Source organism: Liolophura sinensis, chromosome 1, assembly GCF_032854445.1.
Source record: "Liolophura sinensis isolate JHLJ2023 chromosome 1, CUHK_Ljap_v2, whole genome shotgun sequence".
Taxonomy (NCBI): Eukaryota; Metazoa; Mollusca; class Polyplacophora; order Chitonida; family Chitonidae; genus Liolophura; species Liolophura sinensis.
The window spans coordinates 5,717,022-5,730,867 of record NC_088295.1 but is presented as its reverse complement, the minus strand read 5'-3'; the positions used below and the strand labels follow the sequence as shown (position 1 = coordinate 5,730,867).

Below are 13,846 nucleotides of genomic sequence, written 5' to 3'. Positions count from 1 at the left end.
ATATTTGTTTCAGTAACATTCAACATAAAGCTATATTGTAAAATGACAATCAAGTTGCCAAAATAACACATCTGGAATCAACAAGAATAACAAATACTCAAGAAATGGTATCAAGGGAAGTACAGCACTGATACTTGTACCCACTCGCCATCACTGCTTTCCTCCAACAGGTAACACAATTCAAATGTACATGTACACAGCTCTGATAAACCACAGGACAGCAGAAAATCCGCCGACTGGAGATGCTGAAGGGAGTTTACAGAAAATGGGATAAAACAAAAATTGCTACAGCTTTAATGTAACAAATACAAAGCAATTTCAAACATAGGCAGGCATTAATATTGACATGTAGCCACATTTAGAGTTTATTTTCTGAGCTTTCCCAAGAGAAGTAATAAACAGCACAGCATATGGACAAATTAATTACACAATATGTGTAATGGCCACAGAGGATTGCTCACCTAAAGTCACAAAACATGTTACAAATTTGAATATAAAACTTCAGTTTATGAGATATGTTCGAATTTGCCAATGTATAAAGTTTTACACTCCTAGAATTTACATGTACTATCCATATAGTGCTTTTTTTTTTGCTTTTTGTTTTTACATCGTTTCCAAAAAGTGTCCTCCTAATGTCTGTGAAATCACCCTAAACTTTGCATACTTATTTCTTATTACATTCAAGAATACACCTTCAATAGATTAAGATGAATTTTGAAGCACTGTATGACTATTTCTTTTCCAATTTCTCTTGCTTGTAACAGTTTAATATGGTTGTAAAAAAAAAAAAAAAAAAGATTGGGGGGGGGGGGGGATTTTTGAATAAAAAAGAATTCTCAAAAGCTGCACATAGATTAGGCTGTAGTGTAAAATCTAGCACTGATCAGCCTACTTTTTAGAAATCCTGATCCCAATGATATTCTGACTGTCATCTGTGCTGGAATATTGCATATCACGAGGTAAAACAATGCACGTAAACACATATAATCATATTTTATACATTCCAATACATATACATGTATATATACTGATTAACAGATTTAAAATAGAAGACCATAGATACACGTACAAATAAAGCTACAAGAAGTAACAAATACATCCCTTTGCATTTCATCATCCAAGGCAGTAATGTAATGTAAACAAAACTTCTTTCTTTCAATAAGACAGTGCAATTTTCAGTTAAAGAGTAAATTACAATTCAGGTGCTAGAATTATATAAAGCAAGCTGTTCTTGTTGCAGCTGAAACTTCACACAATACATGATTCTGATGGTCAAAACAAGTGAATACAGAAATATGAACAGTTAAGTTTATTGTTTTCTCATCAGTAAAAAAAAACAAAAAAACAGCTGCTTAAGAAATTCATACACGCAAATCCTGTTTAATGCTACAAGATGAATGCCTTTTCGGTTGTCACCCCTTGAACTGTCAGAACATTTTTCAAGGACAAACAGATGATCTCAGACTAGTCACATTATGCCATGCAGGAGGTAATATGCAGTGACGGCAAAAGTTAAACTCAAGAGGGCACCAAAATACCCATAGGTAACACAGAAATTTCTTGTAAAATTGCTCAGGCTATAAGGTACAGGAAATCCAGCCAGCAACTAACATGGCCACAGTGCAAGTAAATTACATTCACAGTGACTATTTTCTCAGTATATCCTACAACATGAATGCCAAATCCCTCAGGTAAAGCAACATGGATTTCAATGCTTTTTCAAGCATATGAGTATATCCTATTTTCATTAGCCAATGCACATTAAGCCCAAATACACAGTTTTAGGAAATGAACCATATGTTTTAAAATTAAAAATAAATTTATCATATATCCATAAATGATTTTCAACTTTCTTTCTGGATTAATAGTTAAAACATAAAACATTGGAAATAAGCTACCCATATATATTTCCTAAGTCAACTTCATGTAATCAGACATAAAGAGATCTCCATGCTAAATACTCAATAACAAGTCGGTATGCTTAAAGGTTCATGGAATGCAAAGGTACATAGAGCACACAGTATATGGCTGTGAGTATAACTGGAACACAAGTGTAAAATGACCTGTAAGGACTCGCCATACTATGGTGATAAAGCAATCCATGATGCTTATACATGTGCATGTAAATGACGTGGTGAATACACTAATAATCAAGACAAATATTACTATGGCTGACTAACTTTCAAACTTGTCCAACAAATGTTCATGTCTTGGTCAGGCGATATTCCCATCCCCTCCAAATAAATTCAGGATCAACTGAAAATTTACACACGTATAATTCAGTGCATGCACTTTAAAAACTTTTACAACTTTATATTAACAGTCAGTAATTGAATGCTGAAAGTAAAATTGTAGGGCCATGATCAGAGAAACAATATCTTAAATGCATCTATGGTAACCATAATGTATCTGTCATTTTAAAACACTGACTGAAGCAACCTGCTACAGTAACACTAAAACCAACGAGTTTATTACAATGGAGCTGCTTTTACATGTAAATGTATGCTAGGTCACACTCCACCAAGCCAGAGCAGAGTTCTTCTATCTTCTCACTTATTTACTGGATACTCGTATTACATGTAGGCCTACATGTGTTAACATGGGTGATGGTAGGTCAAACCAAGAATAGTGACAGATTTAGTGCATGATTTTACACTAACATATAAAAAAAAGGCTATATTACAGGAGTCAGCAAAATAACAATATGCTGAAACAACCAAAATAACAGTATGCTGAAACAACCAAAATAACAGACAACATAAAGTGTAGACATACTAGTCTAGTCATCGATTCAGAAATCTCCAGCTTCACCTCTAATTCTAGTATCCAACTGTAGTTTACTTGCAGATATGCCTATAAAACAGATTGTGATACTACATGTAACTAAGCACCATTCATTTTAAGTGCACAAAATAAAGGTGAATTCAAAACAAATCAAAAAGATGTACATGTATGCACGTGGAAGACATTAACACTGTGAAAAGAAGGCTGAATAGATATTAGTTAGAGATCACTTACTTCTCTTCAGCTGTACCTACGTGTAATAAATATCACAGTTGCATGTTCTGTCTCTGATCAACAATACAACACTTGCCACGCAAATACGGATGCCTCTTTAATATTGTATTCCCACAAGACTAGTTGGTCAACTGGAAAGTTTGTGCAGTGATTCCCCGGGATAGGCTATGTTCTGCTGAGAGGGTTAGACTTGGACGGATGCCTAGACACCTACGCCAGGCCTGTCAGAGACTGGTGAACCCAACGGTGAGGTTCTCGGGGAGGCTGACGCAGACTTGTCCAGTGGAAACACATTCTCCAGGATTGGCTTCACGTTCTCCCATACCTTTGCGAGCTGTCAGACCAAATAAAAATACACAGGCATAAATGCAAGAACCTGGAAGATTTTGAGTGTTGCTTGACAACAATAAGGCATAAACATTTTACTTTTTTAAAGAGACATACCGCTGACATCAAAAAAATTTGTGATGTTATGTTAGAGGTCATCTGTATAAAGTTGAGACTTCCAGATGTCTAGTGAACTACATCTGACTGAGTGAACAATCAAATGTTAACTTTTATCCACGGACTCCCTTCAATCATCAAGTCACTCGAGTGGCCATATTTAAAAAGCCTGATATTTTTTAGTCAGTTACCTCCCCTTGTTATCTAGGCTTTGGGAGGGATTCACCAAACATGAAATGTCAGACACTGTATTGTGTTGTAATTATGCGGCCTACCATGTAAATTCAGTTCTGCCATACAGATCGAATGAATTGTGAATACTTTCTAAAACATTTTCAACTGAGAGGAGGAACATATTTGGTTTATTAGGCTTAAAATTCGCTTTCAGTGTATTGTATTGTTTACATGTGCGATCCACGAGCGCATGTTGCCTTGTGGGAATCCTTATGCTGCCTCATTTGCATGTTATCTCGTCAGGTGGACAGTTTAGAACAGTGATGGATTTCCCCTTATAATTCTCTTAATTGACATTTTTCACAAAATATAGGTCCTCAAGGGCAGGTAGTTGGGAGTCAAATGCAACCCTTTTTTGTATTTATCTGAACCAACTCAAAAATTCTGAAATACTTTTGGCGGTACACCCCTTTAAAGAAACCTTTCTGTACGGTATGTAATTATCTGTTACTCTTGAAAACCTTAGCTTGGAATAAATGCTGTAAGGTAGAGGTTTTCCATGGATTCCTTAGGTACTGGTACACAAGTAACAAACTCATTTAATGCACTATGGAGCTGTCAAAGTCTGTCCAAAAATCACATCAAACAACAAAATGACAAACTTGTTCACAAAACAAAAGATGTACCTCGCTATGTGATTTTGACTGAACTTCCACCATACTTCTCAGCATTTCCACCAAGATATCGAGATTTGCATGAACTAATTGTGTCTCCATTTGCAAACAATGCAAAGAGAAATAGTTTCTGTTCTCCATGTTTAGTATTTGGCTTTCTTGCTGCAATGAAAAGAGCAAAGAACATGTTCAAATACACTATTACGTACGAGCAAGCGAAATATGAGCCAAACAGAATTATGTGGATTCAAAGATGCATTTACATGTTTACCCAAAGATCCGCCATTAATTAGCCACAAATTTACTTTGGATTTATAAAACATTCCTTGAGCACACAAGAGTAAACCTAGAAAAAATGTTCCCAACATTCTCAAAGTTGGTGATAACCATAACAGCACAAAGAGCTTACCTCCAGTATCCTCTGCTCCAGCTGCTCCACAGTGCCCGCCTACAATGAAACCAGGCAGTACATGCAATACATGCAAGACCTTAAATATCCGTCAGTTTTTTTTAACAAGGAAACTTGGCCCAGTTTTAAAGGGCTATGAAACCCATTTTTTAAACTTTTTTGTAAAACATGTCTTCTTACGGAGTTATGACTTTGAGGTCATTTCCACCAAATGCTAAAAGAAAAAAGATTCACAAAGTTTTGTGGAAGTTGTCCCTGAACAATAGTTTTGACAGATTTGCTGTAATCATTCTAACATATGCTGCCAGCAACTCTTCCAAAACCAAAAAGACTGCATACGTCATGATTTTCTTTTGTGACTTAGTAATTAAAGACAAAGAGTTTAACCATTCGGTCATAATCCACTCCCTCTTGATGTTAAATTATGTCATACCTCTGACTGAACAGTTGCTGACATGTGTTTCTTCTTATACTGTCCCATTTTCTGTAAGGCTTTTTGGTGATCATTCAGAACTCCCTTCTCATGGCGGTCACAAAGATCCTGCATCATAAATAAACAGCATCTTTAGTTTATAACTTTGACTAATTATTTTTTTCTCCTTTACCTTCTTAAAGAGATTTACATGTAATAAATACTGCAAGAACAACACTGATGCATTTATGTTGTGTATTTGTAAATCTATCTTGCAGCTCATCCTTCTGCAGTGAATTGACAGCAAAGCTTTATTACATTTCTTTATTTTCTAATGTAAAATGTATAACCTTTAAAATCTTTATAACTAATGTGAAAAAAAAAACCTACCTGAATCTAGATAAAGGAAACTACTGCATTTCAACTGAAGTTTGGCTTTCTTCCAGTGATACATTTTGCTTGGTCCTGATTGATTCCTCCACCTTATAGAGCCACTTATAAAGACTTTTATTTATTTATTTATTTATTATTTTCTTTCGGGGGGGGGGGGGGAAGTTTGATAAATTTTGCAAAAAAAAACCTTAAGTGTCATGAAAAGCATCATTTTAAGACCTTAATGTACTTCTGAAAGTGAATTTTCACAATCCAAACTTTATATGAAATACAGTAATCTGTGCCAGCTCAACTGATTTCAGCATATACTGAGGTATTACATAAAGATATAACAATACAAAAACACACCCTGTATGCCGTGAGAAGATCCTGGAACATCGACAGCCTCTCCACAACCCCTTCCTCCTCTTCAGCAGCCTGGAATTTAGATAATCAATACCAGAATGTTCTCACTAATGAGGCAGTGAGGGATTTTAAATAAATTTAATTCAACATGTTATACACGTATACATAGCCTGCGGTTTTCAGAGAGAATGGGAAATTGTCTTCAGAACCTTGGAAATAAGCTAGGTATTTGTGAAAAAGGCTGTGTCTATTTCTACCTGACCCTACCTGGTGACATACCATGTCAAGGTTGGTTTGCAGAAAATAGCTTGGACAGTTAACACACGCTGTGGAGCAATAACTGCTTTTCCAGACTTTGTAAGTAAACTCATAAAACCCATTCATTCAAATTGTATATTTTTTGATTCTTGCTGCATGACATACTCAACAATTTTTCATTTATACAATGGTGGCTGGTTTAATGAGTGGACGAAACTGGAGTGCCCGGGCGTAAACCACAAACCTTATTTATGGGCCTATCATAAGGATTTACTACAGATTTACATGTGCTCACAAAGCTTGACTAGAAAATTTTGGTTCTTCAAAATGATACAGAAATATAGAAAAACAACACACAGTCGGAGGCAAGACCCTGCCCAAGATGTTTACTACAAAAATATGGAGACTTTGTCAACATATGGAATGTTAGACAATAAACCAACCTCTTGGGTGGCTTTTTCAGCCAGGGCTGCATATTCCACAGACAAATGCTTGAATCCTTTCTTCAGATGGCTCCAGGTCTGATTTGTCCCACTGGCCCAACTTGACACACTACTGCTGTCACTACTTAATGCACTGTCAACACAATACAAAGCAGAGAGAACTAACAGTAATGGAAATATGTGTATGTTGTACTTCAAGTTTTGGCAAGCAAATACCATTATTCCTCAACCTTTTTGCACATGAAAGAGCAACTTTCAGTGCAATATATGCACATTTTAAGAAATTTTGGAGACAAAACTACATTGGTTGGATTAGCGTGTAAACTTGCAAAAAGGTTGAAGAATTACAGTACGTTGATGTACATGTAGGTACACCATACTGCTGGATGACAAGTGGTCTTACATAAACTTTAGAACTTACAAAAGTCCACACAAACAACAAAGAATGAGAGTGGGTGAATGTACAAATTTGCTGTCCAGCATGAGGAATGGAACCCATACCAACTGAAAGAGAAGTGTCTAAAGAACTTAAGATTTTAGGGCTGAGAGAGATGTTAAAAAATTATGACAAAATCTTCAAAAGCGAACTAGTAGCATGAAGAAGCATGAAGACATAGTGATGTGACACTTTGAAATCTTTGGGTATTGCACTGTTAATGTGTACTAGGGAGGTTTAGTATTACACAGACCAGTCCATGTCTTCACAGCCATCAGCCATCTACCTTAATTCCCGACCAAACTGTAACATGTCACTTGCATAGCTTGTGGACCGCTGAACCATTCTCTCCGCAATGTCCCGTAACTTGGATACACTGTTATACAAAAGTTTAATAAGGTCTTTGCTGTTTCCTATTTGCACCTGAGTGTCCATTGGAACTAGGTCCTACAAAAGACAAGCACACTTCTCAGAGTTTCCATGACCTGCCAGTGATGTCACCCGTCAAATGTCATGTTTACAATCCAATGCAGAGTTGTGATTAAGTATCTTGGATTACACTCCATTCTTATAGCTTGTTAAAGGGATACAGAATTGTTGCTACATGGCTGGTGTGAGGGAAAAGGAAGTCAAGGCTGTGCCTAGCCTAAGTTGAATTTTAGATAAAGCAAATTTATTTAAGCATGACTAAGGCAGTAGGCCTTCACCCAGAAAATCTACTGTCAGTCAACCAGCACTGATTCTGTACATCTTTAAATGTTCAAATCAATCTATTTTTGATGAACGCAACTACCATGTATAGAATGATACTTCAACTGACCTCAATACACCACTTACCTTTGCTTTTAATGCTATTTCATTTGTCATGAACTCATCTGGCAACCCTCGAAACTGTTCTTTCAATTTGTGACCTATGTCCTAAAATATATATGTTATTACAATTCTGGTTAATAATTGAGATATTGTAGTCATGGCATTAAGCACATCATACAATTACTTGATTTATCAGTCAATAAATTTATGCTAACATGACATACAAATCAATAGGCATCTATCAGGGTTACACTTATTCAACACACAAATGTCCAGGTTTATAGATAGTGCTTCAAGCAGAACTTACTGATCCAGAGAAAGAGAGGAAGAATTTGAGCAATTTGTCTTCATTTATGGCTGGGTGTCTAGCGATGATGTTGAGGTAGCGTCTGAGGGATTTTCTTCGCTGCTCTATGAACTCTCTGTTAGCTGTGAGAATAAAACATTACAGACGATATTAAAAGGTCAATCTTATTATTTCACATAACTATCAATGTGTAAAGCTTTCATGGTTACCTGTACTTCACTGACATACAGGTAAGGTGATATCTGCACTACACATACCTGTAATAGACACGTAAGAGTGACTCATGTGACTACCAAACATAAAGTTTGATAAACAAAGTTTGATGAAATAAAGATTATTATTTCAGCTTGTCACAAATATGTCTGCTTGTAAAGAAAGAAATCTGGAACTTATCAGATTGACAAACCTCAAGCACACACTCCCTTTCCGATGGACAAGCCTTGAGACTTACCTCCCATCATTTTCTTTGGTGGTAAGCGGGGAACCATGCGATAAGGATACCTCATGATGAGAAACTCATGTAAGGCAAGGAAATCATTGTAACGCCGTAATACCGTTGCCTTGTAACGCTGTGAGTAAAAAAAGATGTTAAAATTGGACATTTATTTATCTATTTATTTGACTGGTGTTTTATGCTATACTCAAAACATTTCACTTATACAATAGCGGACAACATTATGGTGGGAGATAACCAGGCAGAGAACGGCAGAAACCCACGACCATCTGCACATAAAAAGTAAAATTGGGCATATTCAATTTTCTACTTCATATTGGGCCTGCCTTTATAAAGAGGCTTTCACAAACCAACATAATACATAATGATCACTAAATAAGCCCTCCTCAAAAAGTGTAGTAGTTATGCTTTCAGAAGTGCCTTGCATTACATTATACAGTACTTTATGCCATAAACATGATGCCGCATCTTTGCTGGAGGAAACAAATCTCATGTAGCATCAATATTTTTTACGCTTAAATGTTAGATCACCTAAAAAACTGAAAAAGAAACCAAAATTTACTCCAGTGAGACAAATAACAGAATCATCACTTGAAAAACAAATGTCAGGCTTTGAAACATCCAAGAAAATGCCTGCCTCTCACATGATCACCCTTCTACATCATATGTACATGTGATCTGGAAAACATTTTATACATCAAAGACAGACAAAACACCTCATACTCAACAACTCATAGCTCTAGAATAAGGCCTTTTGCTATGAATTTACATAAAGAGGTGATCTCACACTCAACATGTTTTAGAATCAGACCTTTTCTCTCTCTGCTTATCCGACAGGTGACCTCATACTCAACTGGTTTTAGAATCAGACCTTTTCTCTCTCTGCTTATCCGACAGGTGACCTCATACTCAACTGGTTTTAGAATCAGACCTTTTCTCTCTCTGCTTATCCGACTTGTGACCTCATACTCAACAGGTTTTAGAATCAGACCTTTTCTCTCTCTGCTTACCCAACAGGTGACCTTATACTCAACACGTTTTAGAATCAGACCTTTTCTCTCTCTGCTTACCCAACAGGTGACCTTATACTCAACACGTTTTAGAATCAGACTTTTTCTCTCTCTGCTTACCCAACAGGTGACCTCATACTCAACACGTTTTAGAATCAGGCCTTTTTTCTCTCTGCTTACCTGACAGGTGACCTCATACTCTACACGTTTTAGAATCAGACCTTTTCTCTCTCTGCTTACCCGACAGATGCCCTCATACTCAACATGTTTTAGAATCAGGCCTTTTCTCTCTCTGCTTATCCGACAGGTTACCTCATACTCAACAGGTTTTAGAATCAGACCTTTTCTCTCTCTGCTTATCTAACAGGTTACCTCATACTCAACAGGTTTTAGAATCAGACCTTTTCTCTCTCTGCTTATCCGGCAGGTGACCTCATACTCAACAGGTTTTAGAATCAGACCTTTTCTCTCTCTGCTTATCCGACAGGTGACCTCATACTCAACAGGTTTTAGAATCAGACTTTTTCTCTCTCTGCTTATCCGACTCGTGACCTCAAACTCAACAGGTTTTAGAATCAGACCTTTTCTCTCTCTGCTTATCCGACAGGTGACCTCATACTCAACAGGTTTTAGAATCAGACCTTTTCTCTCTCTGCTTATCCGACTTGTGACCTCATACTCAACAGGTTTTAGAATCAGACCTTTTCTCTCTCTGCTTATCTGACAGGTGACCTCATACTCAACAGGTTTTAGAATCAGACCTTTCCTCTCTCTGCTTACCTGAAAGGTGACCTCATACTCTACACGTTTTAGAATCAGACCTTTTCTCTCTCTGCTTACCTGAGAGGTGACCTCATACTCCACATGTTTTAGAATCAGGCCTTTTTTCTCTGGCATCAGCTCCACCTTGATAAAGTCCTGGTCGCATAGCTCCTGGTAACTATACCCAAGTACATTAGGTGTCTTCTCTCTCCGTAACCTCACGCTCAGACTCTTCAGATCAGTCAGGTCTCCCAGAGAAGGGCGTGGTAATTCTGTGCCCAATCAAAAACATCACTCATAATCTCTTGTCTCACATACATTCCTTCATCACAAGGAAAATATTAATAAATGTGATTTTAATTTTATTACTAATGCATGTATAATAGTTTCATCACATCAATGTTACAACTATTTTGGAATTAACTGCATTTCTAATTCTCTCAATCTAATTATTATTTCCAGCGTACAACATTGTATTGAAAGGGTAACATACATTATTGGTTTACCAAACTTGAGCGAGCCACTGCATTAAGCTGATATTCAGTACAAATAAATACTTCCTGCAGACTAAACAGATAAAGTCTTCAGGTAAGATGCTACACAGACTAGTCTGAACACCCAATATTGTGATAGATTTCGTGTGATTTCACACAGCTTTCCAATTTCAAAATACTTATCCAGCCATAATGCACCCAATATTAAGCTGTGAACATTCTATATTATAGGAACCTAAAAACAGATCAACAATACCTGAAAACTGTTTTTATTTACTTCACAAATTTTTGCTTTTCAAATTTTAAAAGACATATATGTAAGACCATAATCACCAATCAAACAAGACTGAGATGACGAACTGATGTAGATTCACCAATGGATTGATATCATCTTCAAGAGAATGTGACAAATTTTGATAGGAAACATTCTGCATCAAGCAACAGTCACACTACACTGACTAAAGCCTGTAGACATCAATTTTGTGGGGGCCTCTGTGGTTCAGTAGGTAAGCACGCTAGTGCAGCGTAATGACCCAGGAGTCTCTCATCAATGCAACTGCTGTAAGTTCAAGTCCAGCACATGCTGGCTTCCTCTCTGGTCGTACGTGGGAAGGTCTGCCAGCAACCTGCGGATGGTCGTGGGTTTCCCCGGGGCTCTGCCCAGTTTCCACCCACTATAATGCTGGCCGCCATCATATAAGTGAAATGCTCTTGAGTACGACGTAAAACACCAATCAAATAAATAAATAAATACATCAACTTTGTGTCCTTCAAAATTCAACAAGGTTAAACCACATTTTGCTATCAAACCTCCATGGTGGGTACACATGTGAGTGTTTGGTAAGCGGTCGTTACAGCTGCTTGCATGTGATTGACCGACTGATTGGTTGATTGGTACATGTATTTTCTCACTAGGAAACATCAACCTTTCAGTAATACTTTCTCTCATGACATAAGTTCGCTTGGAAATCTCCTGTCAGCTGGTCCACACAATCTTCAGCATTTTGCCATGAAGAATTATACACATTATGTCTGTTCCCTACTAACACACTGTGTTGATTAGTTACCTTGACCAGAATATGAGTCCAGCATCTTATCACTGATGGTTTTGCCTTGCTGAGCCAGAGCTGTCAGAGCCAGTGCCTTGTACAGTCCATTCCTGGTCAGGTAACCCATCTGAGAGTCCACAGCTTCCCATATCTGTACCAACACAATAATATCTCTCTTACTCACCAGCCTGCATTACAATGCAAAAATATAACATAGCCATAGATACTCTCAATCAACTGACAGACAACATTCATACAAACAAAATACGCTAATACTCTCCTTACTGCCTAAAGGTGATTAATAGATAATTACAGATACTCTACTGATAGACAATGCATATATACTCTTTAGACATTGTCACAGATACTCAACTGATAGACAATGTCATAGATACTCATCTGCAGACAATGTCATAGACACTCAAGTAACAGATGTTATAGATACTCAAGTGACACACAATGAAATACTCAAGTGACAGACAATGTCATAGACACTCAAGTGACAGACAATGTCATAGATACTCAAGTGACACACAATGTCACAGATACTAAAATGACAGAATGTCACAGATACTTAAGTGACAGACGTCATAGATACTCAAGTGAAAGACAATGAAATACTCAACTGAGAGACAATGTCATACAGTAGATACTCAACTGACAATGTTATAGATACTCAAATGAAACATGATGTTATAGACAGTCAAATGAGAGACAATGTCAAAGTTACTCAACAGAGGAAAAATGTTATATACATTCAATTGATAGACCATGTCACAGATACTCATCTGACAGACAATATCATAGATACTCAAGTGAAACATGATGTTATAGATAGTCAACTGAAAGACAATGGCATAGTTACTCAACTGAGAGACAATGTCACACATACTCAACTGAGAGGCAATGTTATGGAAACTCAACAGAGAGACAATACTGATACAAACAGAATATATTCTCCTCGGCTTGCCTATAACAGGTGGATTATGACATTTCCTAGTACTAAAGACATGCATCTGTACCAGCTACAGAGCAATACTCCCGTTATTCACTCATAAGAGATACTACAGGTACAAAGCAAAGATGCTTAAGCGTTCAACTGTACCAAGATTACAGCACAAACATTTTCCATTAAAGTACTGTCCACACAAAATACATGTATTTGAAGTAAACTGGCAGAAGTAAAACACAATGACTTCACAGGGATGGATGGAATTAAGACCTGAAGACTGAATGAACAGAGGATAGGCAATTGACCTACACAAGAACTGTCAAATTGGTCTGTGTGGTAAACCAAAAACAAACAAAAAAAACTGCAGAAAGTGTTGTCACTCACTGAAATAAAACAAAAATTTTTCTAAAGGTGCATAGTGGGTTGTCATTAATAACTAACATTAACATTAGATTTCCGTTACAGAACCACTCCACATGCACTGTACCAGTTAGCAGTAGCAGTAACCAGAACCGCTGTCACGTGGACCCGCTGGACCTGTTGACAGAACAACTGACACTGGGAACGCCCACTTTCTCACATGTCTGTTGCTTAAGAAATAAAAGATACCCGGGATATAGACCACTGCTAACATCAACAGAATTGTGGCTGTTGTCCACATTCGATATTAATGCCTCATGTACAATGCAGTCTTACTTGTATAATCGTCTGCTTTGGTAAACTTGACTTCACAAGGAGTTGAACGAAAAGATCTTGGTCCACTTGTTCTTGATTTGGACACACTATTTCGTACACCTCTCTGTAAAATGGCGGAACCGACCCTGTCAAAGAGACAGATGTGAGAAGTAAAGAAATGACAACAAGCTAATATCTCTGAGAGACTAAAGACCAAATTCTTCAAGATCTATCAAACGTTGTGGCTTTTGAACAACACACCCATGCTTACCAATTGTTAGGTCAGCCGACATCTTGAAAGCTTGATCATGTGATACTGATACT

The 13,846-nt window shown here is 37.2% G+C and overlaps 1 protein-coding gene across 1 annotated transcript; it reads right to left on the bottom strand.

Moving 5' to 3' along the window:
* Positions 1-48: 48 nt before the first annotated feature.
* On the bottom strand, positions 49-13,820 carry LOC135462052 (sorting nexin-8-like). Its single transcript, XM_064739397.1, has 14 exons — positions 13,794-13,820; positions 13,544-13,668; positions 11,914-12,046; positions 10,431-10,624; positions 8,578-8,695; positions 8,127-8,248; positions 7,844-7,924; positions 7,293-7,453; positions 6,571-6,703; positions 5,873-5,941; positions 5,153-5,260; positions 4,720-4,758; positions 4,323-4,472; positions 49-3,352 (listed from the first exon to the last, which is right to left on the bottom strand). Exons 1-14 carry the CDS (start codon positions 13,813-13,815, stop codon positions 3,221-3,223), a joined length of 1,587 nt encoding a protein of 528 aa, XP_064595467.1. The 5' UTR covers positions 13,816-13,820; the 3' UTR covers positions 49-3,220.
* Positions 13,821-13,846: the final 26 nt, after the last annotated feature.